We start from the raw sequence: 24,525 nt of genomic DNA, 5'->3' as shown, positions 1-24,525 counted from the left end.
GACACGTCTGAAGGCAACGGCGATTGGCATGCGTGGACGCAATGAATGGGCATGCCTGAAGTCAATGCGCAGGATCGAGGCAACGTGCAGGATCGAGGGTTGGATCTCCCGATTCCCTCTTTCCATCGCCAAGCAGCGCTCAATTTACCTCACGGGAGATGTACGCGCTTCCATAGGCCATCTGACACCAGGCGGGTGCCCGGTGAGTCCGTCTTGCAGATTTTTGACGTCCGAAGGGCTGATGCGCGCTGTCTTTAGTGGACATGCATCCGCGTTCACTGTCACCGATTCAGCGTCTATACCGTGTATATCTCGAAGGCCGCTTCCGCCCAAGATGGAACAATAGCAGATCTTCCAAAACCCCTTTATGTTCTTCGACCCTCGAACCTTCGGTACCGCTTCAGTGCAGCAAGAATTCCATCCAACAATCCCGCCGAACGTTCGAATATCGAACTGCCACTCCTAGGTCGGAATGCGGCCATCTCGATTGAGGTTAGCATCTGAGAAAAAATTCTGCTACAAATGCTACGTAGCAGCGCGTAGCCCCAGTAGAGGGACTTTGGTACAGGGTCTACTCGGTCTACTCGGCCTATATAGCCCAAAATAGCGCCGCGTAGGTCGAATAGACCGTGTACCAAGGTCCCAACTTTTTTCCTGATGAGAGCGCGACCTTCCAACTAGGGTCGAAGATGGTTGTAACAAGTCCAGCGAACGTCCGCTACGGCTAAAGTATGTACAACAGGCGCTCCCACCATGTATACATAGACAAGGGACCATCGCTTCGTCAGGAAGCTGATCTACTACACGGTAGTAGACTGTGAGATGCGCCCCGCGTCACCTTTGGTGTCGGTGATCCTCGCGCGTTCGCACTGAAGACGTGATTCTTACGCACCCACATTCAGGAGGACGACGATCCTGCTCAACGTTGAAACCGGTGAAGGTGCTCCTTCAACTGCGAGTCAACAGCTGCGCAATCCTGTCAAACCTGGTGAGTGACGCAGGATGGGCTCGTGCGACGAGCCTTGGCAAATCCCCCTGGTAGAACTGACTATATCTGGTTTCTACAGCACGTAAGGCTTGGAGTAGACGGCGATTTCGAGAGGATGCATACGAGTCGCCGCTTGACGAAGTCGCGCCGGACGCAGTTGGGCACAGAATAATGCGCAGGCCGCTTTCGGAAAAAGACTATAGGCATCGGTGGGCCCTGGCACCCTGCTTCCCCATCAAGCGGAAGCCACGAGAGTACGAGAACGCGCGCATCCCAATGGTAGACATACGGGGGAAGCACTCATTTTGGCTGCTGGATACGAACCGTCACTGCACGTGCAGTCCCCGTGACGTGACGAACCCGGTGATGTCTTCCGCCGTCTCTTGCTTTCAACCATGAACAGCGTCATCCTGGCGCCAAGTAATCGTGCTGGGACTGCCGTTTGGAGACTTCCTCCTCCCCAGAGTATATGCTTGATCTTTCCCGTGCTAATGGCGCCAATTTGTCGCCATCGACCAGAACTCCTGAATGCATAATTCAAAGACCAACTTGCGGCCTTCAGCTTGTGCATTAGGCACATGGCTTCCTTGGCGTACGTGGCACACTCTGACTGTTCACGTACCATGGACCCACTGGTCACACGACTCGTACAGCCGTCTCCTGGCCACCCTACTCGAAGCGTGTTGCTGCGACTTCAATTCAGTGAGTCGCTGCGCCTGACCGCGTCAGATCAATTCGTCTATGTCTCTTCTATATCTTCCCTTCATTTCCGCGCTCTCGCCTTGCGAAAGTCCCCTTCGTCAGCTCTCCTCGGACCAAGTTCCACCTGTCTGGCCATTGACCTCAACTCTTCGCGCTGTTCTTCTTCACCCTCGCCTGCCAGCAAGCCTCCATCCCGCATATGTCGAAGCCCCTCGGACGCTTGCCTCGAGGACGCCACCGCGCGCTCCCCTCGACCCTTCCCCCGCATCTACGCAGTCATTGGCGTCTGCTGACCCCGCGCGTCACCGCCCTCAGTTACAAACGCTGCGTATGCGGGGGCTGTTATCTCGCACGGACGGCTCATGGATCACATAACTGCTCAGCTCAGCGTGTGGCTGCATCGTACGTGACCGTCGCCTCGCATGCTCGTTCATACCGGTGGTTCATCGGAGACGGCCAAGGCTGCGGCAGCTCAGGATATGGGCGGCGTCGCGCTATGTCACCGCTGTAGCGCATCTCGCAATATGACGGAAATATGAAAGCTTATTTACTGGCGGTATTGATCACGACTTTCAGACCTTTACGGTTACCTCGAGGCCCACACCGCGCGCGGCCGTCAAGAACCTCGTAAAGATACCTCTGCGCAGTCGATTACCTTACGTTCGCGTACCGATAAGTGGGGAACACGGACCTCCATGACCTACAGCAATGGGGCACGCCAGACACATCGCCCGAACCTCTCGAAACGTGTCGTGACTCATCCCAATCTTCCAGCGCTTGTGGCGCGGGGGCTGACATCGCGGCCGTGAGTCAGCTCCAGCTTCGCCAACATCGATCCGGGCCTGGCGGACGCGCCTATGTCGCCGTTTGTTGAGATGAACTCTGCGTACCTGCGCGGTGTCTCGAGCCAACGTGGCCTCCGACGGGGCAGCTCGCAGCGCGAAGTCCAACAATTTCGGTTAGATCGGTGCCGGCAGCTGAAAGATAACCCACGCGTCGCAGGAGGAACTCTACCCTGAGCAGTACTGCTAGCGAGATCTTACCTTTACTGTTAGCGTCTGTTATTTCCGAGGCCGATGCGGTCTGGAGCCACTGGAATTCGTCCGTTCGCACTACCCGTGAACAGCGCGCGTCCACAAGAGGCAAGTAGGCAACTCAGGAAGGGATTCTGGCCAGGGAACAACGCATCGAAGCGCGGTTCCCGTGATTGAGTACGCGTGAGAGGGTCTGGAGGATGCAGGATCTTCTCGGGGTTGGCAGGAGGTCGGTGGCGTCACGCGAGATGGCGCGCTTGCGACTCGAGGGTCACTGGCTGGTCGCCAGGACAGGGTGAAACGGTAGCGAGAACTTGAGGATTTGCCACGGCAACGCGGGCCGTACCGGTACGCAGGACACGGTGGCGCGCACGACCCCTGCGGGTGAGACCAGCCTCGAAAGGTCAGATGCGCGACTCGTTTGTAGGTCGAGATAGCCGGTTGGCAAGAGGGCTGGTGTTGCGCAGTATCCCCTCGCGAAGAATAGCTTTCATCTTCACAATTCGCGGAGACTCTACCGTCTCCTGGAAAATAGGGGGCGAATCGCTTGCACGCAGTCAAGGTATCGAGAACGAGATCAGGACATCGCTTGAAGGAAGACAACAGTCAGAGTCCCTGGTAGGATTCCCGAAGGAGACCAGGTGACGCTTTTATGAGCGCAACATGCAAAGTAGTCCGCCTTGAATGGGCTTGTGAAGCCAGGTGGAGCGGGGAAGTCACGCCAACGGAACGCGGAGGCATGGGGAAGTAGCACGAAGATCTGGGGAAGGACCACAAAAGCCCGGAGAAGTACCCGGGAAGCGACGCGGGAGGATGGGGTATAGATACCGTCTGGGATGGGGTAGTGATATGGCAGGACGGAGGTCGGCAAAGCGACGCGGCAGACCAAGCGCTGAGGTCGACCGGAGGACAGCGAAGCAATTCCAGCAGAATAGCGAAGTAATGTCAGCGAATAGGGAAGTAATTCGAGAGCATGGCATAGCGAAGTAACATGGAAGCCAGGATCATGCGTGGCAGGAGCATGGTAAAGCCCTCCGCTACGCACGATGAAGCGCAGTGAAGCCCTCCCGCAGCACGGTAAAGCCCCCACGATGCACGGTGTATTCCCTGCGACGTAGAGCATAGAGTCAGGTGAGCTGCGCTGAAGTAACAAGCCGGCGTGGACAAGGCCCACGTTGTCGTGAAGCGACAATACGATGTCGTGAAGCACCGACACGCTGTTGTGAAGCGACAGCCTGCATTGACATGGCCGCGTGCCGCCAATAGACCTCGAGGCTGCAAACTGACCTCAGGGGGATTCGTCATGTAGTCGCGATTCGGCTGAGCATACAGTAACAGTACGGACGCATATAGTCGCGATTAGCCCTCGTCATCAGATTAGGCCTCGCTCGTCATCAGGAAGCGCCTCGAGCCGCGCATCGCCGCCGGTAAAGAGGGGAATCTACACCACGTTCAAGTAAAGTCCATCACGGCCATGTCAAAGTTATGACTGCCGGCCACGTTGAGGGGTGACGGTGAGAGCATAGGAGAGCTTTAGGTGCGTCTCGCTGAGCAGGAAGTACGTCTCACCGGGCAGGAGGTACGTCTCATCCCGGGGATATGAACGTATGAGGGCTGCCGCGGACGTCTGAGTAGCGCGAGGCGCGCGCCATAGGGTGCAGCGCAATTAGACAATGGTCGCAGGACGATTAGATCATGGTCGCAAGTGCTCGTCGAGCGGGCAGCGCGATTAGATAATGGGCAAGGGCAGTCAGGAGTGTTCGTCAGGAGATGTACGGCCTCGTCAGGGAAATTAAGATTCGCTACCGCAAGAGCCAGGGGAAGAAGACAGGGACACGCCCGACGGGAAGGTGACGCATTCGGCAGGAGGGCAACTCATTTGGCAAAGAGCCCCTTCATGGACGTCGGTAAGAAGCCTTCATCTTTCTCCTTCTGTAACGACGTCTACGCGCACATGGCAATCAGCGACGTAAAAGAGACGCAGGCGGTGGCGCGCGAGATAGGTGAGATCGGTGCATTGCGGGTCGGATAGCCGTGCATTGCGGGTGGGATAGCCGTGCATCGCAGGTGGGATAGAGGTGCGTCAGGTGGGTTAGAGGTGCGCGGCGGTATGAGATAGGTGAGATCGGTGCGAGATCGGGGGCCGCATCTGAACACTATCAGCTATAGCGAAGGCTGCTATCAGCTGTGGCGAGGGCCCGGGGCGCGATGTGAGCATTCGAGGGGCAGATAGAACTGTGCGAGGGGATGATAGAAGTGCTCACGGGAACGGATCGCAATAGACGAGAAGCAGCGGGAGGTATATAGCAACAGCAGAAGGACTATGACGGGGGCCCTCGGGACGTGGCGAGGGTACTTGCCGGAGACGCTGGATAGACAGGTGACCGTAGCGAAGGTACTCTTCGGGATGTGACAAGGGCACGGAGGGTGCCACGAAGGCACGAAGAATGACCTTGCATACGCTTCCATAGACGGATGACGCTTTGCCGTTCAAGTAAAGCGTGGTTGGGAATATTTGAATGGACGCGGTGACCTTGTTTGAATTGACCGCGGAGGCTGTAGAAGAGGAACGGGGTGTCGCTCAGGAAGTATAGGGTGTCCAGCGGCGGTCCCCAGGTATGATCGTGAGGCCTGCAGGCAAGTCGAGGTGATTGACGAGACGTGTCGAGTGATCCCAAAGGCCCGGAGAAGTAATTCAAGAGACCTGACGGAGTAACTGAACAAACGTGCCGAGCGGTTATGAAGACATGAGAGCTATTGAAGCCAAGAGAGTTGGCTGCGGACGCTGCCAGCAGGCAAAGCGTGCGGATAATCCAGCGAGACTCGTACGACCAAGCCAGGCGCGGACGAAAAGCGGAAAAATAAGACCGCTGAGCTCGAGACGGTACAGATTCGGTGAGACGAGATCCCGACGCTCAAGTGGAGATTTAGTCGCCCGAGTGGAGATTCCGATCCTCGAGCGCGCGCCACAGTAGGGCCACCTTCGATCCCGGACTTGACCAACTTGCGCGCCCGGAGGGAGCGCTGATTGCGGGTCCGGTGAGGGCGCTGGGAGTGCGTCAGCGCCAGGCCACCTCCGTGAGATGACTGCGAGAAGGGCGCACCGTTATCGTGCCCGAGTGCTCCTCAGAACGGCAATGCCGCTACCACGCTCGACGTGCGCGTGATGGGCAGCTGTATCGGCGGGACTCAATCGCCAGCTTTTGATCGGCGTCCTGAGCGTCGTGTCAGCTATGGCGAGCTCGCCCGCGAGGCCAGCCGGCGTTGATGAACTGTGTACGGCATCTCGTCACCCGCTCGACGAGTCAGGCGGTGATGGGAGGGCACGGACGCCGCGCAGGTGTGTATACTCGGCGTCTCTCGCGGGCAGCGTCGACGGTCAGCTGACGGTTGACGTCGGTGCTGCAGAGGCGTGAACGGGGAGCTAGAAACGGCGAGGCAGGACGGTGTGGCGAGCACTTACATGATATCATGGCATATTTGGGGGACGGTCAAGCTAGAAGGATGCGGCTACTTCTGCGAGGAAAGGGCAGCGTGCGTCGCGCTAGCCGAGCGAGGGAGGCGACAGAGGGGGCGGGGGGATCCGTTACAGATGGCGGTAGCTGCGGACGACGGCCGTCGGGCGATGGAAAAGCGATGGAAAAGCGACTGGAAAAGCGACGGATAATCTGCAACATGGCGACCGCGCTGTGATGGATCGGGAGGGGGATCGTGGTGGTGAGAGTTCATCAGGTAATAGGAAGCGCGCAACTCAGATTGAAAGCCAAGTTTGCCTCCGGGTGACCTGGGTGACGTGAACGCGGGCCGTCACGCGTCCATGCGGTCGGGCCTATAAAGTTCATCCCGCCCAATATTTTCATCACCCTCTTTCTTTGTGCACCCGCGCACAGCGCCAGCCGCGCTCGCGTCTCCTTCTTCTCTTTCTCTCCTTCTTCATCTCTCTTCTTTTCGGACGCGGCTGCCGTTCTTTCTTGGGACCATGTCTTCGCGCGACAGCAAGCCATCACCCCTCGTCGCATTCCCAAGCGTCTCCTCCTCGCTTTCGTCATTACACCAAGCGACGAGCATGCAGGGCGTCGCGCTGCATCACAATATGTATGCCAATCGCGCCAAGGAGAGCGAGGCCAAGGTGCGTCCCCTCAGCCGCGGCCCGGGGCGCGTCGCTAACGAAGGCGCCTATGTAGTTGAAGAAGGCGCTGTCCAATGCATCACAAAATATCCCTGCGGGATCACCGTACTCGACTCCAGTGCGTACACGCCCGCAGCACTCCTCCCCTTGGGCCTGACGTACGTCCAGACAGCGTCAACAGGCTCAGACTCGTCCACGGTCATGATGCGGAAACCGGTGCGTACTTCTCCTATCGCCATCCCTCCTAGCCCTCCCGCGCACGCAGGCGCTTACTTCCATCCCTCCAGACCAAAAAATGAACGCCTTCTCGCACCGCCGAGGGCCATCCTAATATTATACATTCCACTATAGACTCGGGCCCATGTAGGGACTTTGTAGGACCCTCCATCCCCTCCTCTTGCTTTCGCTTTCCGTATCTCGCTCTCGCGCATAGACATCATCTGCCGCCGCCTCTTCTCATCCGCCTCCTACTCTTCTCAACTGCCTCCTACTTCTCATCTGCCGCCTACCCTCTCATCCTGCATCTTCTCCTTACCTTCCTATCTCCTGGGCACCCGCGTACTTCTCCATCCGACATTGTGTTTTTGGTATTCCCCTGGGCCATCGTTTATAATACCACCCGCTATCCTTAGAGCACTACCTATTACCGTGTATCTATCTATTTCGGCGGGCATGGCTTCGCGCTGCCCTGCCTTGACTCCTCTATACTGCTTGACTCCTCCGCCCTGGGTGTCTTGACTTCTCCATGTGCTTCCCTCGTCGCCCTGGTGTTCTCGCCACCCACTCCGATGTCCTTCGACGCTCCCGGCCCCAATGTCCGCGTCGCTCGATCCCGCCGTCGTTGCGCATACGGGATCAGACTCGCAACCGTAACCGCGCCCTGCACGCGAACCGTATGTATTCTGCACGCGTCTCGTTATGCCGCCGCGTGATATCCCCATCCGCCCACGCGTACCTTATTCCCGGTGCGCTTCCTGCTTCTCACCAAACTCAGCGGCACCGGAAGGCGCGCCTGGCTCTCCGGGAAGACGCGTCTGACTCTTGGGAAGGCGCCTGTGACTCACAGGTGGTACGGATTCGCAGCCACGTCGCGTCCCGAGGGGGCCGGGGACAATGCAGGCGCGCGCCTGCAGGAAGCCTCCGCAGTCACCCCTGTTCCTCGCCCGCCGCCGCTTCCCGCTGCGTGGCTGTTGGCGCCGCCCCTCATCCGCCTCCCTCGTGGGCTCTGCTGGCCGCCGCCGCCTCTTCCGCTGAGGCGTCGTTCCTGTCCGCGCCCGCGATGGTCATGGATGTTCCTCTTCCATTGCCCTCGCCCCACGCCTTGCATTGTCTCTACCTACGCGAGGCGACCCCGGAATGGTAGAGCCTTGTGCGTTCGGAATGGGAAGACTTGATGGAGGGTCCTGTGCACTGCGTTGGAAGGGGCGCTACTGCGTTGAGGGTGGCGCTTCTGCGTTGGAAGGGACGCTACTGCGTCGAGGGTGGCGCTACATACAGCGTCGCTCGAGCGCCTCTAGGACCTCATCCCATGCCCGCCCCGGGGAACAATAGGGTGCTACGCTCGAGCGCCTCGAGGTGCTTACCCTCGCGCAAGGACCTACCCGCGCTCGCCTCGAGGAACTGTACACATCCACGCGCGCCTCGAGGCGCTCATCGTCGCGGTCCCCAAACTGGTATCTCAGTGGTCCCCGATCTGTTTCCCCTTCTGTGCGACTGGGCTGAGGGAGGGGCAGTCGCACGAGGCCATCGATCTCAACATCTACACCCTGCCCCACCCAGGCATCTACGCGATGCACATCAAGCGCGCTCTGCGATGGAAATCAGCGCGTCTGGTCGATGGAAATCAGGCGCGCGCTCTACATGCATAGAGTACAGCAAATATCGATCGGGCGCCTCGCTCAGACTTCCTGCCCGCGTTGGCGGTTTCTTTCAAGTGCGCTTCGGGTCCGTGGACTTCGTGCAGCGCCCTTCGCTCTCGCCACCGTCACGGTCCTTCTCGCTCGCAACCGTCCTTCTCGCCCGCGACCGTCCTTCTCGCTCGCAACCGTCCTTCTCGCTCGCAGCCGGCCGTTCCTTCACGGTTCCGAGTCCTGCATCACGGTTCCGCGTCCTGCATCGCGCTTCCTCTGACTCGACGACAGGCGCGCGCCCTTTCAACAGCAGACTTCTTTCCTTTCACTGGACGGCAGACTTCTTCCCTTTGACTGAACGACAGGCGCCGACCCTTTCATTCGATGCCAGGCGCCTTCGCTTCGACTTCGTGCAGCGCCCTGACCTTGACTCAACAACAGGTGTCTGCTCTTCGACCAGACAGGCCTTCGCGTTCTAGAAAGGCCCCGCGACGCTCGGAAGTACGCCACCCCGCTTGGAAGGTCGCTGCTACACGCTTGGAAGAGCTCTGCCACGCTTGGAAGTGCGCTGCAACGCTTGGAAGTACGCTGCGACGCTCAGAAGGACGGCTGCGACGCTCGCTACTGTAACCGCTCGGTCCCTGTCAATAAACCCTCCTGACGCTCGAAGCGGCAAACTATTTCGGATAAATAAGAGAGTACGCCCGGATAATCCAGAGGATACGTCCGGATAATCAAGAGAGTACGTGCGGATAATCAAGAGTATACGTCCGGATAATCAAGAGAATACAGCTCGGAAGAGAGTGCGTCTCGGATGATCAAGGGAGTACGTCTCTTCCTAGGCCGCTGCAAACTAACTCGGATAATAGAGCGGAATCTACTGACTCGGATAATCAAGCGTACTGAATCTGATGATCAAGCGTTCACGAGGAGGTCTGCAATATCTTCCCGCAGCAATATCTTGGTCACGCTGGCATAATGGCTGGAGGGCACATCATCCGCACGACCTTCGCCTCCCTCCGCGTGTTCAATAGTGCTTGCCAGACCAAGCTGGTGTTTCGCTTTTCTGGCTCTATTGCAGCAACCACGAGTCTACTGGCGATCATGCAGACCAGCACGAGCACACCTCTTATCAGCGCCCCCCATTCTCCGTGGTCCTCCCGGCCTCTGCGGCCCCCTACCTGGCTCTGCGGCGTACGTTACCTCCCGCGCCCGTCGAGGACGCGCTAGGTCCTCCAATCAGCCTCTAGCTACCAGACGCGATGGCGCTATCCCAACACGACTCTTATCCTCCTCTCGCCGTCGGGCCTTCCCCACCTCTGCGACCTGATAACCGGGTCAGATGATGGTCATCAGAGCTCGGAGGAGGGCAAGCCACCCCGAGTGCTTCCCCGGATGCCCTAGCGCGCAGGATGCCTGCAGGCTGGCGCGCTCGCCACTGGCCAGTCGACGCAGTAACTCTCCGGGCTTCTCCAATGTCGCGATGGGCTATAGGGTGCGATGGGCATTATCGGCTGGGAAAAGGCCGGTCTGGACTGGCAGGGCTCAATAGGGTGTATCATCCGCAATACAGAGCATCGTCGTGCAATACAGAGCGCGTCGTCCCGCAATAGAGTCCATTGTCCAAATCACCACCAGGCGGGCACGATCACAACCTGGCGAGTACTCGGCGCTGGCACTCTCACTCGCGGGCGCCTTCAGGCCCATTTCCCTCATCCCGGTTGCTTTCGCCTCATACCGGTCGCTTTCTCTCGCAGCCGTCGTTTTCCCGGTGCCGCCCTCGCCCTCGGTGGCTTTATGGCGTGTGCGGCGCTAACGTTACTCTTGCGGTACTGCAAGGAGTACGGCGTTAGTCGAGGAGTATAGCGGGGGTCGAGGAGTTTGTCCATTGAATATTCTGTGATGGGATATTGTTCGAATTCGGCGAGGAGTATTCCTTTGTGGGCGCCTCTCACTATGGCGCGTATGTGCCGCACTTTGCCGCTGGCTTCGGGCTTGGCGGCGAGCTTATCGGGACGGACGGCGGCGGGGCCGAGGGCGCACGTGTCAAACCCGCTTACAGTATGTCCGGCCCTCTTAGACTTTCTCACGGCTCGGTGGCTTGTTCCCTATCCGGTAGTAAGACGTCAGGACCTACTAATGCCTTGTCGGTTGCCAAGGGGAAAGCGTTTGTGCGTGTGTTACAGGTAACTTCCTAGAATTCTCAATCAACTTTCACTGGAAAGAGGAGAATGCAATTCAAATTTCTTCCTAAGGATTTCACTTCGCAGCTACAACCCGACTATAGGCCAACACAGCAAGAGCTCCCGTCATCGCGCCCAACAAAAGATTCTGGCCAGGCATCTGACTCAAGGCGACACTCCCCTGCCCTCCCTCCCTTTCAACCTTCCTATTCCCCGGCCGAGCGCTGCCATTGCGATTCTCCTTCCCTCCGTAATCCGGCACGCCAACATTCTTCAGCTCCCCGATCGTGTCATACGCGCTCAGCAACCCAGGAAGTCCGTCGAGGCTATTCGTGTTCCACTCTCGCCAGTACTGGCGCAACCCCTTGCCCGTGCCGTCGTTCTCGCGCCGCTCGAAGAGCGCGAGCTCGTTCTCGAGCGTGCTGCGGTGGGAGATGAAGTCGTAGAAGGGGACTGCGTAGCCGCAGGACTGGATGAAGGGGAGGGACACGGGTGAGGAGGGAAACAGATGAATAAGTAAAGAATAAGAGATCGGAAGCAGGAAGGCTCAACGCACCGAGCCGACTTTCTGGATATCGACGAGGATGACTGACCGCGAGCCCGGTTTGCGTTTCTCGTCAGGTATGTACTTTGCGTACTCGGGGGTTCCGTACTCGTATACTTGACCTGTACGCCGCTATCAACTTTTGCGTATGATGACAAGGAGATTGAAACACACCTGTCCCCCAGAGCCGCACAATCCGCGGCGGTTTATCGAAGGCAGTAAACATTACGGTGATGCGCCCATTCTCCCGAAGGTGGGAGATCGTCTCGACACCTGGATCGGTGGAATCAGCCACGAGCACAAGCCTCGAAGAGGAGGATGACGCACCGCTCCCACACAAGTCCTCGTACCACACCGTCTTCGAGTCGACGATGTGGAACGTGTCGTCGAGTCCTGGATGCCGTGTCAATGAAGGGGTCCTGGTCCATGGATAGCACAAGGACGTACCCTTTGGCGATACGTTCACATGCCCGTCTCTAGCGGCGGTAGCGACGAAGAAGATATGCTGCTTGACGAGCCACTCCATAAGCCAGTCGGGCATCTCATCGAAGTAGACGACCATGGTGGGGACTGCGTGGGCTATGAGGGTAAAGCCTGCTAGTCGAGACGAGAGTCAAGCTCGCTCGTGAAGGCGAGAGTCAAGCTCAGTGTGAGGGACGAAAGTCAAGTCTGCTCGTGAAGGCGAGAGTCAAGCTGGTCGGGAGATACGCAGTGAATCGCTGTCATAGTCATGTGGACGTGCTCGCAGAAGGCCCGGCGCCGCCATACCCACGCACCAAGATAGGTGGGAAAGTGGACGTAGATGGGGAAGTATCATTATGACTCCATGATCATAGTCCGTCGAGGGCCTGGACAACACTAACAGTCACCCATGGTCTTTGCTCATTATCACTAACCTTGTACCGCCAGTAGCCGCGCGCACACACTGGTGAGGACCATAACACACACGCCGCTCACAAGGCCAACCAGGAAGCACCAAATGTCAGTTATCCCGCACGCAACCAACCGTGCCACGGTCCAATCCCTCACCGCAGCCCATTTCGACCCCCTCGGCGCGCCGACACTGACGAGCGCGCGCTCCGCCTCAAACGCAGAGCGCAAGCCCGGCAGGCCGTCCAGGCTCCTGTTATTGTGTTCGCGCCAGTAGTAGCGCATGACGTTCTCGCCCTCCTTCGTCGTCGACGCCTCGGTCCGCGCGGTCATACTCTCGAGCAACGTTCGTGGACCGAGATACTGGTAGAACGGGACGGCGTAGCCGCAGGACTGCGCGTGCATATGCGAGCCGTTATAAGCAATTGGAGATGACAAGAACGCGATTGTTGAACCATGCACTCACCGCACCGACTTTGTGGACAGCGATCTCTATGACCGCGCGCGAGCCCGGATGTCGCTTGCTTGCGGGAATGCGATTATCGTATTCTTCAGTGCCGTACTCGTACACGATCCCTGGGACAATTCCCGGTCACTGATGCCCCCGAGAGCAGCGTACGACTGGCAGACCTGTCCCGAACAAACGTGCGATCCTGGGGGGCTTGTCAAAGGCCATAAACATCACGGTGATGCGCCCGTTCTCCCGGATATGAGAAATGGTCTCGATGCCTGGCAGTAAATCGATTCAGGAAAACATCGACAATAGTTGAACCTCTGGCATGTACGCACCGCTACCGGTCAGATCCTCGTACCAGACCTTCCGGGAGTCGGCGACGTGAAACATGCCGTCTGCACCTACTCCGAGTGTCAGAAACTAGTATAGCTGCCCTTTATGATCTCGACCATGTTGACGGATACAAGAACGACGAGTCGATCGAAAGCCGTACGCACATTTCGGCGACAAGTTCACGTGACCCTCTCTCGGAGACGTCGCGACGACGAAGAGGTGCTGCTTCCCGATCCACGCCATCAGCCAATCCGGCATCTCGTCGTAGAACTGACCCATGGTAAGAGTAGCGGTGTAAGCGCAGACTGCTTAGGGGTAGGGAAAGAAGACAAGAGGTGGCGATGGATAGGAAACAGATATCGGATAAGATAAGGCCGTCAACGTGCAACGCCCGAACCATTGCAAATGCTACGTTCTTTGCCGCGGAGACAGTGGAAGGACGGACCGAGCAACCTGATTGCCGAAGTGTCGCTACGCCTGGTCCGGGTCAAAGCAGACATACCTTCCTTTCAAGGCCACAAAGACAAGCTTTCCTATAAAGAGCGGGTCAAATTTCGCATACAAGCATGCCACTCACCAACTTCGGCTACGACGACGACGGTGCACTTATGAATCTCCCTTCGACCGCAAACGATGCCGGGTTTGGGCCTCCGACGCAGTTCGCCACCCCCGGCTTGCAAGACCCCAGCGCGCGGGCGCATCTGCAAGAGTATCTCCACTACCTCATCGGTTACCTCTGCATGTACGCAGAGGACTACCGAATCGCCATGCGCGCGGCCCGCGAGTACGGGACACAGTTGGGAGAAGACGTGGTGGTCGGGAACATGTTCGCACTTATGCAAGACAGCCCACAAGCCGCACTGAGGCGCGAATTCAAGAGTACGATCCTTCCCGACCTTCTGGCTCTCCTCCGGTCATTTGGACCCCTTGCTCCGACTGTCACTAGAATGGACGGTATCATCAGCGCATGGATGAAGGAGGAATGGAGAACGAGGGAGCCGGCCGTGGTCACCCAGGCGGCCTGGACGAGCGCACAAACGTTGTTGACAACCGATATCTGTCGTCTGGTTTCCCTCGTCCCTAACGTTGAGCACGTCTTTGGAGAGCAGGTTCCAGCGCTACGCCACTTGCGGGGGCTTTGGAAAGCTTCCGAAGCTGATATGCATGGCATCGGCTTCACGCTTTGGCTGGACGACCTCCTGTCGAGTTCGTGCACGGCACTGCCGACCGACAAAGAGGAAGTTGACGGGCCTGGGTACGCTTGAGTGACTGGAGGAGGATAGGTTTGCTCCGTCTGGGCTTTGACTGAGGACAGTATGGCTACAATGGGGGGCTTCATAATTGCAATGTCAGCAGAAGTATTTCCTGCAAGCGGCAGGGAGAGTCAATCCTGGAACTATGTAGCGGATGATGGTGGTAGGTCGCAGAGAAGAAAATGATGATTTGTCCGTGTTTGCCCCAGGTGTGTACCCAAAGGCACACAAGATCAGGCAAGCATGAACAAACAAACACCTACCTTTCGCGAAATGGGCAACGTGATTCCTTCGTCGAGCATGTCCGGAAGGCCATCTCCCTGTTTGACATGCCAAAATTTCCAGGAAAACGACTGCAAAGTACACATACATCATGATTGTAATTAGAGTCACCAAAGTCATGTGGATAGCTCCCTCAGGCAGCGTGCGGGCTCAAGAAGCGTACGTACGCCAGCGCAGCTATCGCACCCGAAAGCAATCCCAAAACATAGTGAGTATCAACAGCCTGAACAAGCGGAACGGCAACCTGCTCCGCCTTCTGGACGGCAACCTGTAGACCCAGCTTCTCACCAGCTCTCCTCGAATACTTCCCCGAGGCACTCAAATCCTCCCCCACGCCGCCCACCCTCGCATACGGCGGCACACCCACGCTCTTGAGCTCGCCCTCCGTCTCGTGCGCATACTGCAGCCCGGGCACCCCATCGATGCTCTGCGTGTTCTTGGTGCGCCAATACTCGCGCATGCCCTTCCCGGACCCCGCGTTCTCGTCGCGCTCGCGGTGCGCGGCCCACTGCTCGAGCACGTTGCGGTGCGACTTGAACTCCATGAAGGGGACAGCGTAGCCGCAAGACTAGATGGAAAGTCAGTCGGGGTCGAGAGGAGGGACGGGAGAAGGAAGTGGGTGATAGGCAATGGTGGGGCAAGGAAGCAGCAGTTGTCACTCACCGAGCCGACCTTGTGGATGTCGACGAGGATGACGGAGCGAGAGCCGGGCTTGCGCTTCTCCGCGGGGATGTACTGGTTATACTCGGGCGTGCCGTACTCGTAGACCGTGCCTGCGCAGTGTCGGTCAGAGCCATTGATATTCATGAGCAGCTCAGAGACGCACCAGTTCCAAAGAGCCTCGCAATCCGCGGGGGCTTGTCGAAGGCGGTGAACATGATCGTGATGCGCCCATTCTCGCGGAGGTGAGAGATGGTCTCGACGCCTGAGGTCAATGGGGGTTTAGTTAGTGAGGAGACGAGGATGTCAGTGGCGTGACGTACCACTCCCGCTCAGATCCTCGTACCAGACCGTCTTATTGTCGATAATGTGGAAGGTGTCTTCCATGCCTGGTGGAGGGGAAAAGGTGGAGTGTGGTGTTGAGGGAGCGAGGGGAGGGGGCAATGTCAGTCGCAGTATCGCTACTCAACTAGCAGTACACGAACCTTTGGGCGACACATTGACGTGCCCCTCCCTCGCCGACGTCGCGACGAAGAACATGTGCTGCTTGACAAGCCACGCCATGAGCCAGTCCGGCATCTCATCGTAGAAGGAGCCCATTTTGTGTACGCGTTAGTCGTCCGGGTACGCCTTGATTCGTGCCGTCCAAAGCTAGTCCTCGTCGTCAAAAGTGATGCGTCCTTCGTCGTCGAGAGCAAGCTCCCCAAGGCGTGAGTCAAGCGCGATAAGGGGTATAGATCATGGGAACAGAACTCGTGTGCTAGGTCGGCGCTGGACATTGTGCCATTGGCTTGCTATTCTGGTACGTGTAGACATTGTGCAGCGAGTGCGAGGAAGTGAGCGTATACACAGGAGGCATGAGCGCCGTCATCTGGCCGTCGTGGGGTGAAGAAGATGGACGCCGGAGCCAACATCGCTCGTTTGATCTTGCCGCTAGCGCTCATGATTGAAATCTCAGCCCCGCGTTGGGCGCGCGCCTTACGGCTTGCTCCTGCCCTTTCATCTGAACAGCAGCTCTCCTCGGACTGGGGCATCTTGAGTGCCCGCAAACTATCCCTCTCGAGCAAGAACACGAACTATTGCTACGTCCTTTGGCTGACCGCAACATGGAGGGGAAGGAATCCTCTCGCAGCAAAACGCCCAAGCCTCGTGCGGAGGCAGAACCAAAATCTGCTGTTCTCCCCATAAACCTGGTCACCATAGCCGTCATCGCCCTCTGTGCAGCACTATACGCGCGGTACATCAGCACCCGCACGATTGAGCTTCCCCCTCAGGCTGTGGTGCGTTCATACCCTTGCACCTTCCCCCCATCTAAGCCCACTCACCTGCCCTCTCCCTCCACTCCCTAGTGGATCGACCAACGCACCACCGCCGCCCTCGGCGCGACCGCCCCTTGGCGCCTCCATGCCTTCGACACTCCCTTCAACCCCACCAACACCTCCCCGCCCTTCTTTCAGGTCTTTGACAAGACCTTCGCGCACATGCTCGGGAAGAATGCCCGGATCACCGAGGTCGCGCGCAACGACTCCTTCGCCTTCGCGCACGAGGCGCCGATCTGGGATCCCAAGACGGAGGACGTGTACTTCGCGAGCAACGCGGGGGGCGCGTTGGGGTTGAGCGGGCTGCACGCGAACAATCGGGTGGGGAAGATTAGTTTGAAGGGGCTGAGGAGGGAGGTGCTGAATGGGACGGCGATCAACCTGCCGGTGACTCATGTGGGTGGTTTGCATTGCGGGGGAGAGGTGACTTGACTGACGGGTACGCAGCTCGACCTGCCGGAGACCGTGCAAATGACAAACGGGGGAACAGGGCCTTACTATGGACAGTTGCTCTTCATCAACTCCGGACGCGGCCATCGCCCATCGTCACTCACCCTCACCGACCCTGCCCCGCCGTATAATACCACCGTCCTCCTCGACAACTTCTACGGCCGGCAGTTTAACTCCCTTAACGACGTGAAGATCCATCCGAGCGGGAAGATTTTCTTCACGGATACGATGTAAGCCCTTCTCTCTGCTCACGCCATGAGCCCCTCGGTCGCGCTAACATCCTTCCGATCCAGTTACGGGTACGTTCAGTCGCGCAATTACAAGCATTCAGTACCTCAGCCGCGCAATCCAGCTATCTGCAGGACTTCCGTCCGGATCCGACCCTCCCTAGTCAAGTATACCGCCTCGACCCAGCTACGGGCGCAGTACGCGCGGTAGCAGACGGTTTCCACAAGTGCAATGGGCTCGCGTTCTCGCGCGACGGGAAGACTGCATACGTGTAAGTGCCAGTCGCAGTCTCGTGCGCGCTTCGCCGACCTTCATGCTGACGCATGTCCCTCAGAACTGACACTGGTCCCGCAAACGGCTTCCGTGAGACCGTCCACTCTGCACCGTCAGCCATGTGAGTGTGCACGATTTGCGTTTCCCCTCGCGCCTGTATATCTTCTCAACACCTTCTTTGCTGTCTTTTTGTTAACGTCATCAACTTTTGCTTACTCCTGTCCTCAGCTACGCCTTCGACGTCGACCCCAAGACGCATACCTTCACCAACCGGCGGCTCTTTGCCTTCGTTGACGCGGCTATCCCGGACGGCATCCAGGTCGACAAAGGGGGGAACGTATACTCTGCGTGCGGGGATGGGGTGCACGTGTGGGATTGGAGGGGAAAGTAAGTGATCGCCCTTTCCCGCGCCTTCTAACTTTCGCGTTTCCTGCAAAGTTTAACCTTCGCGTTCCCTGCCATCTTCCTTCGCCTCCAATTTCTCAGATTCGAGCACGCTCCTCACTTCTCGCCAAACTATCCCGCTAACCACCCACCCCAGCCTCATCGGCAAGTTCTTCCTCGGCGAACTCTCCGCCAACATGGTCTTCGCGGGCCCCGGGCGCCTTGTCATTCTCGCGGAGACGAAGATATATGTGGCGGACTTCGCTGCGATGACGTTCCCGGTGCAATATCCGGCATGACAGGGCAGAGATTCTATGACGAGCACGAGCATGGGCGGAGTGTACCCGTGACAGCGCGAGCACGAAGGGTACCACTCAAGCGAGCATGAGCGAAGTGTAGCTGAGTATTGTATTCGAGTCAGCTTGCATTGTAACTGTACTTACCTATCCTATAACGAGTCAACCTACCCAACGAAGCTTGTACCACGTCGGCTCAGAATTGTCGTTGTGGGTCCCCCTTCGGCAAATGCCGAGCCATCACCGGCGCTCCGGGCTGCATCACCACCGCGGAAGATCTCCGTCCTTGACTTGCTCTCGACCCTCATGCTGGCAGCCTGCGCGAGACGGTCCACCTTCTCTGCAAGTCCAGAGCACCTGTCTCTTGCTGACTTTGTACTCTTAGCCAATCAGACCGATATATCGTCTCTTTGGGACCCCAACTCAATGACTTCGCTTGATCACTTCTCGCAACCCCAACACCTTTCCAATGCAGAGTCCAACTCCGGCTCCGTTCCCATTTGCTTTCGTTGCAGGGAAGGAGATGGAAAATACGCAGATCCTCAGTGCTCTGTCGGGGGCAACAACATGTGTCACTAGAACCTGTTAGGTCTCCATCATGGCATGATCCTCGCGTGGGTCAGTGCGTCAACTGCTTTACTCTAAACGTCAGCACCCTTTACTTGCGACGCAGCCGAGTCTCAGCGTGGCCTCGGCCTCCACAGTATATATAGGAAGGATCTGCGTCGTCGCTCGTGCCCTCAACTCACCATCCTCCCGACTACAGTCGTCTTTCATTCAACCTCTGACTCCTCATCAGATTGTTTAATCGACGGGCTCGCCACACCCTCACACTTCTCATAGCCCTCACTCATCAGTCATACTAACATGGGCATCTTCTACGAAGAAATGCCCGACTGGCTTATGGCCTGGATTGTGAAACAGCACTTGTTCTTTGTCGCGACAGCGCCGAAGGAGGGGCATGTAAACATGTCCCCGAAAGGTAAGCTACGGCCAATATGCGCACCTGGACGATCACTTATTTGCCTTCGCAAGGTGTGAATGGAACCTTCCATGTCGTTGATTCGCGTAGCGTTTGGTACGAAGATATGAGCGGAAGCGGTATGAGGTTTTTACCAGCTTGGTTGCTGCGCGCTCAACGAGTTTTTTTCATTCGAGGCGTCGAGACCATAGCTCACCTACGCGATACCAACGGCCGAATCACCATCATGTTTGTCGCCTTCGATCGACCACCAAGAGTCGTCCGCCTCTATGGCACAGGTAAAATCCATCTTCGCTGCTGGGTCTACGCCAAACCCACTGACTGGATTTCTAGGCACTGTCCACGAGTACGGCACCCCAGAGTACGACAAGTACATCCCAGCGGGCAAACGCCACCCAGGCTCACGCGCCGTCATCGAGGTCGATATACATAAAGTCGGCGCGGTCAGTTTACATCTCCTTTGCCCTTACCCATCCTCCGACACTAACCGTCGACATTGCAGTCTTGCGGCTACGGCGTCCCCTTCTACAACTACGCCGGCCCTCGCACCCTGCTTGAGCGCAAGACCGCCAAATTCGAGGCCGACATCAAGCCCGACGGCGACAACTTTATGCGCAAATACTGGCGCGAACACCTCACCAAGAGCATCGACGGCCTTCCCGCGCTTCAAGTCGCACCGAGCACGACGAATACGCTCGTCAACGTCGGCGTTCTGGAAGAGGAGTGGGATACGAAGAAGAGTAAGATACAGATGGGGTTGGAGAGGTATGGGATTGATGCGAGGAGCTTTTTTGCGGGGACGATCTTGACGGCGCTGATGATGCTGGCGTGGATGCGTTCTGTGTGTAGTAGTCAATGGTGGGTGATCCACGCTCAACCAGGAAGCGCCAGACTGATGGTTTGTCAGGAGTGCGTGTAACGTACTGTACGACTAGTTGCGGCTGGTCTATCCTATCGCACCTATGATTTATGCCTGTGCGTCGCGGCACTGCTGGCCAGCTGCTTTGTATGTCCGCCCTTGATCCTACGCGCGCGGCGTCGTTTTTTTTTCAAGTGCTATTAACAGTATCAATTCTCGATACGTCGCTGCGCTCGACGGCTGGGCCAACAGGCCCCTTGAACACACCGTCCAGTACCCGATTCATGTCATTGAGCGTGTGAGCCGTGAATGACTTCTCCAGATCAGCCGACTTCATTCAGTACCATAGCCCCCTTCTGACCGATCAGCTCGGAGCTTGGTGCGCTAACCTGGTCTCGTTGACTAGCCTGACCTCACTACCTCCGCGAACTCACCTCTCCTCTAACCACCACCACCAACTCCAGCAAGTACTTTGCGACGACATGGGCTCTTTCTACGACGAGATGCCGGACTGGCTTATGGCCTGGATTGCCAAGCAGCATCTGTTCTTTGTAGCGACAGCGCCGACGGACGGCCACGTCAACGTATCGCCGAAGGGTGAGTGATCGCCTTCAGCATTTCAGTTGTCGAAGTGCTTCGGCCCTTGACTTCTCAAGTACTCACAAGACTTTTCCCAGGCGTCGAAGGGACCTTCCACGTCGTCGATTCGCACACGGTCTGGTACGAAGATCTCACCGGCAGTGGTACGTAGGGGCTTCCGCATAAAGGGCGTGGCCAGGTCGCTCATCACCATCTAAGGCGTCGAGACCATTTCGCACTTGCGCGATAACGGGCGCATCACCATCATGCTCATGGCCCTCGACAAGCCACCCAGAATCTGTCGCCTGTTTGGAACAGGTGTGTTAGCACACAACTCGCCTCTCTTGCGCTCAGGATACTAATCGTGACCTCGATAGGTACCGTCCACGAGTTCGGCACCTCAGATTACGAAAGATACATCCCGGCGAACAAACGACGCCCCGGCTCGCGCGCCGTCATCGAGATCAATATACACAAAGTCGGCGCGGTACGTGCATACCTTCATCCACGAAGTCGTCTGACCTACTAGTACTCACCATAGTCCTGTGGCTACGGCGTCCCCTTCTTCACCTACGGGGGCCCACGCACGCTCCTCGAGCGTATCTCCGTCAAATTCGAAGCGGACGTCAAGGACGACGGCGAGAGCCACTTGCGCAAGTACTGGCGCGAGCACAGTCTCAAGAGCCTCGATGGGCTTCCCGCTCTGCAAATTGCGCCTGAGGTGAACGAGCGGCTCGTCAACGTTGGCGTGCTGCAGGAGGAGTGGGCCGGCGAGAAGGGCGACAAAAAGAACAGGATTTCGGCGGCGTTGAGTTCATGTGGCATCGATGCGAAGAGCTTTCTCGCTGGTGCGATGTTGGCGATGCTGTTCATGGTGGCGTTGACGCGCTTCGTGGAACGCCGGTGAAGGTGAGGACCACGATTCAGTTTACAAGTTTCGCTCATGGCTCAATCAGATAGGTTGCAGGGCTCATTACGAAGCGATCACCCGGTGTACAGTACACGACCTTCAGCCACCCCTTGTAGCCCACCCTTCTCTTTTCTCTTCCTCCAGCAATAGATATGTGCCTGTGGTCGCCGCCTTGACCAGCTGATCCTGCCACTGTTATCGCAGGAGTTCCTTCAAGCGAGTTCAATCAACGATTCTCCGCGCAGGCTCGCTATACTCGCGCCACCAAAGGACAACCGCGGCTGCTTTTGCAACCCATTCCACGCGCCGCAAGTGCATGAGTAGGATTTTCGGAACATCGACAGAGCGCCAATTGTGGCCCTGCCTCTGACTCGCGATTGTGGGTCCATAACCACGTGTCTCAATATATGCCTAATTCGGTAATTTCTGGACTCTGCGGTCTTATCATCGTGCACATCGTCTGCGCAGCCGTCTTTGCCGAGTCCTTGCACTGCTTTTGCTCTCAATTGGCTGCTGCTTATGATTTTCTCTCTAAAGATCATTCAAGCAAGAAGATGGAAGCTCAAAGGCAGTCGCTCGCAAAGTTCTTTCAGATCGCGGTCGCCATACTGTCGGGCACTCTTTGGGCAGGCCCCTTGACTGTTTCTCTCATCAGTCGAGACCAGGGCTCACTTCGCGCGAAGAAGCGCCGATCCTCCATTGTGCATCACCATACATTAGCATAGCTAGTATTCCGAGCCCTCCGACGTTTGAACAATGGCCGACCCGTCCCGGCAGGTCGGCGTAGCAGCGCCTGGTATGTGGCGCGCAACTGTTTCCAAGTAGCTGACGACGTCTGTGACAACTGAGTTAGGTGGAAACCGTGCTACAAGGTGTGCTCCAATTTTCAGCTTCTTCGCATCCAATTATTGCTGCACAGTACACAGTACTTTGAGATAGTACAGCCGTCCGTAGCTTCCCTGGACTTCATGATCTGCGCCCACCTATCAAACGCGGGGCTCATCTTCCCATCAAACACGGCGGCGTATCCTCTTTCGGACAATAGCCATCCCGACTCGGACAGCCCATTTTAGGCAGCCCACCTCAGCGCGCCGACCGTCTCGGTTGCTTCCACCGATGATGGGCGCCCACGTCTCTAATTCTGTGGTCTTAAGCGTATCAGCACCGCGTTCAGGAAGACGCGAGCAGTATAAGAAGCGTGCTATGATTGACGGAAATCCTCAGTTCCTTTCCTTCTCATTCCCACTCCCAGATCGGCGTCGGTGCACTCGCAGTCTTTCTCTTCTCCGCCAATTCTTTACCTGACTTGACGACTATCGCTCCGACCATGAAGACTATTGCGTTCCTCAGCCTCGCAGCCGCCCTCTTCCCCAGTATCGCCGCGAAGGGCTACGTTTCTAGCATCACTATCGACGGCACGGAGTACAAGGGGCCGAGCGTCGGTGACGATTCGGGTGAGTTTCCTCCTGATCACCGTTACCCAATTTCGCTATCGCTGTCTACCAACTTCGTCAACCTCATCCTCCTCGCTCACCGCGATTCTCCTCCCCATACTCACCTCCCCTTAGACGCCAAATCCGCCATCCGCAGCGTCAGCAGCGCCGACGCCATCAAGGGCGCCTCCAACCCCGACACCGCTTGCGGCCCTGGGTCCAAGCCCGCTTCCGAGTACGCCAGCGCGAAGCCGGGCAGCACGGTCGAGGTGCAGTGGGTCGGCAGCGATGGCGGCGCGTGGGAGGATAAGACGTGAGTGTCTCGTTCATCGATGAGGAGGGAGCCATCCAGCGCGTTGAGACGCTGAGCGGATCATGTCTCTGGAGGATTTGCTGACTCCCTCCCGCAGTGGTCCGCTCATCTCCTACATCGCCCTTTGTCCCAACCTGGAGTGCCGCAAGCTCAAGGCTACGGACGCCAAGTGGGCGAAGATCGACGAGATCAGCATTCGGGATGACAAGACCTGGGCGCAGGAGGATCTAGGTGAGCTCCCCTACCTATCCATCTCTTTGTGGTTATGCTGACCACCCCATCCCAATTAGCCGCCGGCAAGCCCGCCTCCCTCGTCCTCCCCGAAGGCCTCGCCGCAGGCGCCTACCTCCTCCGTCACGAGGTCATCGCCCTCGGGAACGCCTCTACCGAGGGTGGCGCCGACTTCTACGCCTCTTGCTCGCAGATCAAGGTCGAGCACGGCGGCAGCGACGTCCCGGCCGATTCTGATCTCGTCAGCTTCCCCGGCGCGTACAGCGATACCGACAAGGGGATCCTGCTCAACGTAAGTGCTTTCGCTCCTCACTCTGTCACATTTACAACACAACACACCCTTTTGCTAATCCCCCTCCTCCCTTCTAGGCCTCCTCCCTCGGCCCCAACGAATACCCCTACCCCGGGCCGCCCATCGCCGCCATAGCCAAGGGCTCCGCAGACTCGGGACCGAGCTCCATGGCGATCCCCCCCGCGTCGACCGCGCCCGCCAAGCGCGACGACCTCCCCGCGTCCTCCTCCTACGGGCACTGGCACGCCTCGCCCACGAAGCGCGCCACCGACCCGCAGTGCTCGACGCTCACGTGCGACGACCCGCACCACCCGCCCGCGAAGCGCGAGGACGATCCCGCCGCCGCCGCCAGGCGTCTGCACGACGTCGCCCGGAAGCTCGTTCCCGCGGATCCCTCGCAGTGCACGCAATACCCCTGCTCGACCGTCACCGTCGTACCTGGCAAGCGCAGGCTTCCTCCCGGTCAACACGGGTTCTGAGAGGCTGATGGTGGCTGCGGCGATGGAATTTGGCGGTGAACGAGCGACGAGGAAGTGTTGTTGAATGACCGTGCGCACGCCGATCAATCTTTACGCCTCACTGTCGATCTTTTGTATTTATTTGCGCCGCTCACTGCGACTGCTATTTATCATCGATCAGCATACTTTCTCGGGGCTGTTTTCCTTCCGTATCGAGCGAACGGTATGAATGGCAC

General features: G+C 57.7%; 8 protein-coding genes across 12 annotated transcripts; 6 read left to right on the top strand and 2 right to left on the bottom strand.

Moving 5' to 3' along the window:
* Positions 1–6,703: 6,703 nt before the first annotated feature.
* On the top strand, positions 6,704–7,485 carry SCHCODRAFT_02518392 (uncharacterized protein; the record flags this gene model as incomplete). Its single annotated transcript, XM_003026817.2, has 5 exons — positions 6,704–6,853; positions 6,909–6,971; positions 7,022–7,069; positions 7,205–7,227; positions 7,287–7,485. The coding sequence occupies 5 exons, from the start codon at positions 6,704–6,706 to the stop codon at positions 7,483–7,485; spliced, it is 483 nt and encodes a 160-aa protein (XP_003026863.1).
* Positions 7,402–8,278, top strand: SCHCODRAFT_02097651 (uncharacterized protein). The gene has a single exon (XM_050341779.1). It carries the CDS (start codon positions 7,599–7,601, stop codon positions 8,214–8,216), a length of 618 nt encoding a protein of 205 aa, XP_050197616.1. The 5' UTR covers positions 7,402–7,598; the 3' UTR covers positions 8,217–8,278.
* Positions 8,279–10,917: 2,639 nt separating this feature from the next.
* On the bottom strand, positions 10,918–13,366 carry SCHCODRAFT_02769106 (uncharacterized protein; the record flags this gene model as incomplete). Of its 3 annotated transcripts, XM_003026915.1 has the most annotated exons (10): positions 10,963–11,355; positions 11,443–11,552; positions 11,605–11,703; positions 11,758–11,823; positions 11,878–12,000; positions 12,327–12,693; positions 12,767–12,876; positions 12,931–13,029; positions 13,090–13,155; positions 13,252–13,366. In XM_003026915.1, 10 exons carry the CDS (start codon positions 13,364–13,366, stop codon positions 10,963–10,965), a joined length of 1,548 nt encoding a protein of 515 aa, XP_003026961.1. The 3 variants fall into 3 exon arrangements, with proteins under 3 accessions (XP_050197615.1, XP_003026961.1, XP_050197614.1); XM_050347291.1 differs by lacking the exons at positions 10,963–11,355; positions 11,443–11,552; positions 11,605–11,703; positions 11,758–11,823; positions 11,878–12,000 and adding an exon at positions 12,207–12,278; XM_050347292.1 differs by lacking the exons at positions 12,327–12,693; positions 12,767–12,876; positions 12,931–13,029; positions 13,090–13,155; positions 13,252–13,366 and having other exon boundaries at positions 10,918–11,355; positions 11,878–12,191.
* SCHCODRAFT_02641654 (uncharacterized protein) lies at positions 13,306–14,504 on the top strand. Its single transcript, XM_003026818.3, has 2 exons — positions 13,306–13,357; positions 13,590–14,504. Exon 2 carries the CDS (start codon positions 13,654–13,656, stop codon positions 14,350–14,352), a length of 699 nt encoding a protein of 232 aa, XP_003026864.1. The 5' UTR covers positions 13,306–13,357; positions 13,590–13,653; the 3' UTR covers positions 14,353–14,504.
* Positions 14,505–14,663: 159 nt separating this feature from the next.
* SCHCODRAFT_02641651 (uncharacterized protein) lies at positions 14,664–16,063 on the bottom strand. Its single transcript, XM_050346222.1, has 5 exons — positions 15,768–16,063; positions 15,606–15,671; positions 15,449–15,547; positions 15,286–15,395; positions 14,664–15,190 (listed from the first exon to the last, which is right to left on the bottom strand). Exons 1-5 carry the CDS (start codon positions 15,880–15,882, stop codon positions 14,756–14,758), a joined length of 825 nt encoding a protein of 274 aa, XP_050197613.1. The 5' UTR covers positions 15,883–16,063; the 3' UTR covers positions 14,664–14,755.
* A 670-nt stretch (positions 16,064–16,733) lies between these two features.
* SCHCODRAFT_02716252 (calcium-dependent phosphotriesterase) lies at positions 16,734–18,364 on the top strand. Its single transcript, XM_003026819.2, has 6 exons — positions 16,734–16,997; positions 17,064–17,281; positions 17,404–17,550; positions 17,614–17,673; positions 17,781–17,939; positions 18,094–18,364. The coding sequence occupies exons 1-6, from the start codon at positions 16,764–16,766 to the stop codon at positions 18,233–18,235; spliced, it is 960 nt and encodes a 319-aa protein (XP_003026865.2). The 5' UTR covers positions 16,734–16,763; the 3' UTR covers positions 18,236–18,364.
* A 563-nt stretch (positions 18,365–18,927) lies between these two features.
* On the top strand, positions 18,928–21,983 carry SCHCODRAFT_02641639 (uncharacterized protein; the record flags this gene model as incomplete). 3 transcript variants are annotated; one of them, XM_050346220.1, is made up of 10 exons in its annotated part: positions 19,100–19,214; positions 19,268–19,333; positions 19,391–19,492; positions 19,548–19,657; positions 19,717–20,055; positions 20,538–20,670; positions 20,751–20,816; positions 20,872–20,970; positions 21,030–21,139; positions 21,194–21,559. In XM_050346220.1, the coding sequence occupies 10 exons, from the start codon at positions 19,100–19,102 to the stop codon at positions 21,557–21,559; spliced, it is 1,506 nt and encodes a 501-aa protein (XP_050197611.1). The 3 variants fall into 3 exon arrangements, with proteins under 3 accessions (XP_050197612.1, XP_050197611.1, XP_003026866.2); XM_050346221.1 differs by lacking the exons at positions 20,538–20,670; positions 20,751–20,816; positions 20,872–20,970; positions 21,030–21,139; positions 21,194–21,559 and adding an exon at positions 20,122–20,265 and having other exon boundaries at positions 18,928–19,214; positions 19,717–20,072; XM_003026820.2 differs by lacking the exons at positions 19,100–19,214; positions 19,268–19,333; positions 19,391–19,492; positions 19,548–19,657; positions 19,717–20,055 and adding an exon at positions 21,613–21,983 and having other exon boundaries at positions 20,488–20,670; positions 21,194–21,561.
* Positions 21,984–22,889: 906 nt separating this feature from the next.
* Positions 22,890–24,310, top strand: SCHCODRAFT_02517303 (uncharacterized protein; the record flags this gene model as incomplete). Its single annotated transcript, XM_003026821.2, has 4 exons — positions 22,890–23,308; positions 23,406–23,539; positions 23,599–23,831; positions 23,909–24,310. The coding sequence occupies 4 exons, from the start codon at positions 22,890–22,892 to the stop codon at positions 24,308–24,310; spliced, it is 1,188 nt and encodes a 395-aa protein (XP_003026867.1).
* Between the last annotated feature and the right edge of the window lie 215 nt (positions 24,311–24,525).

Source organism: Schizophyllum commune (assembly GCF_000143185.2).
Source record: "Schizophyllum commune H4-8 unplaced genomic scaffold SCHCOscaffold_13, whole genome shotgun sequence".
Classification (NCBI taxonomy): domain Eukaryota; kingdom Fungi; phylum Basidiomycota; class Agaricomycetes; order Agaricales; family Schizophyllaceae; genus Schizophyllum; species Schizophyllum commune.
Note: the sequence above shows the minus strand (reverse complement) of the source record. Positions and strands in the feature narration are given on the sequence as shown.

Excerpts from the sequence above, each read along its gene's own strand:
- SCHCODRAFT_02097651 (XM_050341779.1), top strand. The coding sequence starts at position 7,599 with ATGTGCTTCCCTCGTCGCCCTGGTGTTCTCGCCACCCACTCCGATGTC.
- SCHCODRAFT_02641651 (XM_050346222.1), bottom strand. The coding sequence starts at position 15,882 with ATGGGCTCCTTCTACGATGAGATGCCGGACTGGCTCATGGCGTGGCTT. Across the intron at positions 15,672-15,767 it reads CGTCAATGTGTCGCCCAAAG|GCATGGAAGACACCTTCCAC; the intron begins GTTCGTGTACTG and ends CCCCTCCACCAG. Across the intron at positions 15,191-15,285 it reads ACATCCACAAGGTCGGCTCG|TCTTGCGGCTACGCTGTCCC; the intron begins GTGAGTGACAAC and ends CTTTCCATCTAG.
- SCHCODRAFT_02716252 (XM_003026819.2), top strand. The coding sequence starts at position 16,764 with ATGCTCGGGAAGAATGCCCGGATCACCGAGGTCGCGCGCAACGACTCC. Across the intron at positions 17,282-17,403 it reads ATTTTCTTCACGGATACGAT|CTATCTGCAGGACTTCCGTC; the intron begins GTAAGCCCTTCT and ends CGCGCAATCCAG. Across the intron at positions 17,551-17,613 it reads GACGGGAAGACTGCATACGT|AACTGACACTGGTCCCGCAA; the intron begins GTAAGTGCCAGT and ends CATGTCCCTCAG.
- SCHCODRAFT_02641654 (XM_003026818.3), top strand. The coding sequence starts at position 13,654 with ATGCCACTCACCAACTTCGGCTACGACGACGACGGTGCACTTATGAAT.